The sequence below is a fragment of the Engraulis encrasicolus genome, chromosome 21, assembly GCF_034702125.1.
Source record: "Engraulis encrasicolus isolate BLACKSEA-1 chromosome 21, IST_EnEncr_1.0, whole genome shotgun sequence".
Lineage (NCBI taxonomy): Eukaryota > Metazoa > Chordata > Actinopteri > Clupeiformes > Engraulidae > Engraulis > Engraulis encrasicolus.
In genome coordinates, this window is record NC_085877.1 from 33,279,448 (window position 1) to 33,281,947 (window position 2,500).

Sequence of the window (2,500 nt, forward strand, 5' to 3'; positions counted from 1 at the left end):
TCCTCCTCCTCCCTCTCCTCCCTCTCTCCCCCATCCTCCTCTCCCTCCCTCTCTCCTCCTCTCTCCCTCCTCTCTCTCTACCCTCTCTCTCCCTCTCCTCCCTCTGCCCTCCTATCCCTCTCCTCCCTCCTGTCTCCCTCCTCCCTCTCCCCTCCTCTCCCTCTCCTCCCTCCTCTTTCTCCCCCATCAGATCATCCGTAAGGTGGATAAGCAGACAGCACTGCTGGATGCGGACGACCCCGTGTCCCAGCTCCACAAGTGTGCCTTCTACCTGAAGGACACCGAGCGCATGTACCTGTGCCTTTCCCAAGAGAGGATCATCCAATTCCAAGTGAGCTTTCCCCATACATGCAAACACACACATGCAAACACACACACACACACACACACACACACACACACACACACACACACACACACACACACACACACACACACACACACACACACACACACACACACACACACACACACACACACACACACACACACGTACACACACACACACACACACACACACACACACACACACGTACACACACAGGAACTCGTATGCCCACATGCGCGCGCACACACACAGGCGCAGGAGCAGATGCACAGACACACGCATACACATACAAGCACACATACATCCTCAACTCTGTCACTCACTTACTCACACACACTCGTACTCACACACACACACACACACACACACACACACACACACACACACACACACACACACACACACACATACACACACCTCATCGAGACATAGATGGTCGATAACATCCCCAACCCTCACTCATTCCCGCGCTAATAGGATCAAGATCAAGAGCTTGTTCAGAAAGACAGAGGAGGCGTTGAAGGTTGGAGTAGGGGGGGTGTGGGTCTAAGGTGTCTTTTTCCACTGGGAGACAGTCTCAGCTAGCCACGCCGTACCCTCCTAGAGACGCAACACCTTCAGCGTCGCTTCTAGTCAGGCCCGGAGCAATACAAATATCGTTTCTGAGCTCCTGAAAAATCTGGAACTGCTCCCACTTTATCGGGGTAGCAAACCAAGGGAGGCGGGTCAACCATGCCATTTGGGGACTGTTAATTGTTATGCTCTTGGTCAGACCAAATCTTGAAGAGATTTGAAAGTCGATGATAATCAGGCTAACTTTCAGGCGCCATGTAGACGGCCTTGGCTGGCCCCGCAGTAAGTCCAAAGAGGCCTTGGTCAGGTCGCTCCAGTTGGGGTCCCATAGAACAATGTTTCCCAACCTATGGGCCGGGACCCACCTTATGGGTCGCCAAAGATCCACAGGGGGTCGCGGAGCCCTCTTGATTTTAAGGGGTTTCATTTTAAATATATATAGCCCATGTTGAATAAAAGACAAAGCATTTAACTAATAAATGCATAGACGCAACAAATTGTAAGTGCTACATTAAACATTTATTCTATATTTGACCAAAGACAAATTGAGGAATAAAATAACTAAAATTAGTTTTCGCAGGAAACGGAGGGCATCTTGTGACTCCGTCTCGTGCGGGCGCTCGCGTGGTTGGGTCACCAAAGCTTACAATAGTAAAAACATGGGTCCCTTAAGAAAAAGGGAACCACTGCCATAGAAGATAATATTTTGTTGTTTGTTAATGGGGAACACAGATTTGTCAAGGTTGGAAACCTTACCGCCACCCTCGTTATCTCCGAGAGACATGAGGTTGCCGTGCCAACCCCTGGAGGGGTTGTTATCTTCGCCATGTACCGCTTTGCACATCATCCTCATCAAATTAAGTATTGCGGGGGAGAAAAAAAAAAGTCATGGCTTCCTTGAGTGACTGCTTTCTTGAGGAGCTCAGAAGGAGAACGGCTATGAAGGCTGTGATTATTAGCGCTCAGTGTTGCTCAGATGAGTATCTGGTGCTGTGTCTACAGCAGTGTTAATTTTGTCGACTAGACTAAGACTAAATATATTAGTCGACTAACCTTTTGAGAGTTTAATCGACTAAATTCTGACTAACAAAAATGATCTGTGAAAGACTAAAACGAGACTAAAATGTTGAGGACTTTAAGTCGACTAAATAATGACTAAACAAAAATGATTTGTGAAAGACTAAAAGTGACTAAGAACTAACTTTTAGTCGACTAAATTCTGACTAACAAAAATGATTTGTGAAAGACTAAAAACGACCAAGACGTAGACTTTTTTGAGGGGCTCAGACATAAATTGGTACAACCACAACTAAAACCTATAAATTAATTTTCAATTGGTAATTAACCTTTAAAGGGACACTATGGGATTTAAAAAATGATTAGCCCCTTAATGCGCACTGTACCTCCAGTGGCATGCTGTAATAGTTGAAATAGTTGAAATGTAACTACCATAGCACTACAATACTATGACACATTTTAGTAATGCACCACGACTTCGTCATTACCATACTGGTAACAACACATTTTTAAAGCCGCGTCTTAAGGGGTTAATTACAGCTGAATCCACCCTCCGATTTTACTTTTAGCAGACTGACCGTA

The 2,500-nt window shown here is 46.1% G+C and overlaps 1 protein-coding gene across 1 annotated transcript in view; it reads left to right on the top strand.

Moving 5' to 3' along the window:
- The window catches only part of rbpjb (recombination signal binding protein for immunoglobulin kappa J region b), a 141,676-nt gene that overhangs the window by 121,527 nt on the left and 17,649 nt on the right, over positions 1-2,500 (top strand). The window contains exon 8 of the mRNA XM_063186620.1: positions 191-331. Coding sequence (XP_063042690.1) covers positions 191-331 — 141 coding nt within the window. The remainder of the gene's footprint in view (positions 1-190; positions 332-2,500) is intronic.